The sequence below is a fragment of the Mandrillus leucophaeus genome, unplaced genomic scaffold (genome assembly GCF_000951045.1).
Source record: "Mandrillus leucophaeus isolate KB7577 unplaced genomic scaffold, Mleu.le_1.0 Scaffold200, whole genome shotgun sequence".
Taxonomy (NCBI): domain Eukaryota; kingdom Metazoa; phylum Chordata; class Mammalia; order Primates; family Cercopithecidae; genus Mandrillus; species Mandrillus leucophaeus.
In genome coordinates, this window is record NW_012102033.1 from 1,493,150 (window position 1) to 1,494,181 (window position 1,032).

Here is a 1,032-nt window from a genome sequence, read left to right on the forward strand (position 1 = left end):
AAAAAAAAAAAAAAAAATTGGAGTGGGGCACGGCTCAGTCCACTCCTTGTTATCTGCAGGTCACGAGAGTCGCGGGGGATGCTGCCACCAGGAGAGCCCTGCCCGCTGCATAAATGCCTAGTGTCCCCTGCAAGACCCTGAGTTCCTTAAGACAAAGACACTTTCTTTTTATTTTACTTTATTATGATTTTTAGAGACAGAGTCTTACTCTGTCCCCCAGGCTGGAGTGCAGTGGAGTGATCAGTCGTCATTGTAGCCTTACCCTCCTGGGCTCAAGCGATTCTGTCACTTCAGCTTCTTAAGTAGCTGGGACTACAGCCATGCACCACCATGACAGGCAAATTTTTTTTATATTTATAGAGACGGGGGTCTTGCTATGTTGCCCAGGTTGGTATCAAACTCGTGGCCTCAAATGATCCTCCTGTCTCAGCCTCCCAAAGTCCTGGGATTACAGGTTTGAGCCACTGCCCCCCACCAAAGACACTTTCATCTCCTTTCTTAGCGTGCTTTGCAGCCGAATATGAAGCCCACAGGCAGCCAGGATGAAGCATGGAAAGGACTGGTCAGTACTGGGGTGGGGGTGGTCCCATGAGAATCCCCAGGGCAGAGTCTCTCTCTAAGTAGAGGTGCAGAGACCTGGGACAGCACGGCTGGCGGTGGGCCCTGCCCGGCTGCACGCGCTTTACCTAACTCCCAGCCACAGGCAGAGGCACATTCACTCGTGGGAACAACACCCTTCTGGGAGAGGGTGAGCTACCAACTTACCTGGGACATATTTGTCACCAACGCGACGGCCAGTCCTGGCTCCCCCGTGTTTCCTTCAAGGAGGCAGGTGAGGTAGAGCTTGGGAGAAGAATGGAGCTGTGAGAATCCAAGCACCCTGCCTTCCCCACACTCCTGTGTGGACCCTGCCTGACATTAATCTCAGCATATAAATGCATGCGTGCACACACCCCACACACACACCCACACTCCCCAAACCCCCTCACACCCACCCCCACACACACACCCACACACACCCACACACCCACA

General features: G+C 53.4%; 1 protein-coding gene across 1 annotated transcript in view; it reads right to left on the bottom strand.

The window, feature by feature from the left end:
• Positions 1-1,032, bottom strand: part of ZNF114 (zinc finger protein 114) — a 29,026-nt gene that overhangs the window by 8,068 nt on the left and 19,926 nt on the right. Inside the window, exon 4 of the mRNA XM_011979388.1 lies at positions 766-843. Within this exon, the coding sequence (XP_011834778.1) occupies positions 766-774 (9 nt within the window). The 5' untranslated portion in view covers positions 775-843. The remainder of the gene's footprint in view (positions 1-765; positions 844-1,032) is intronic.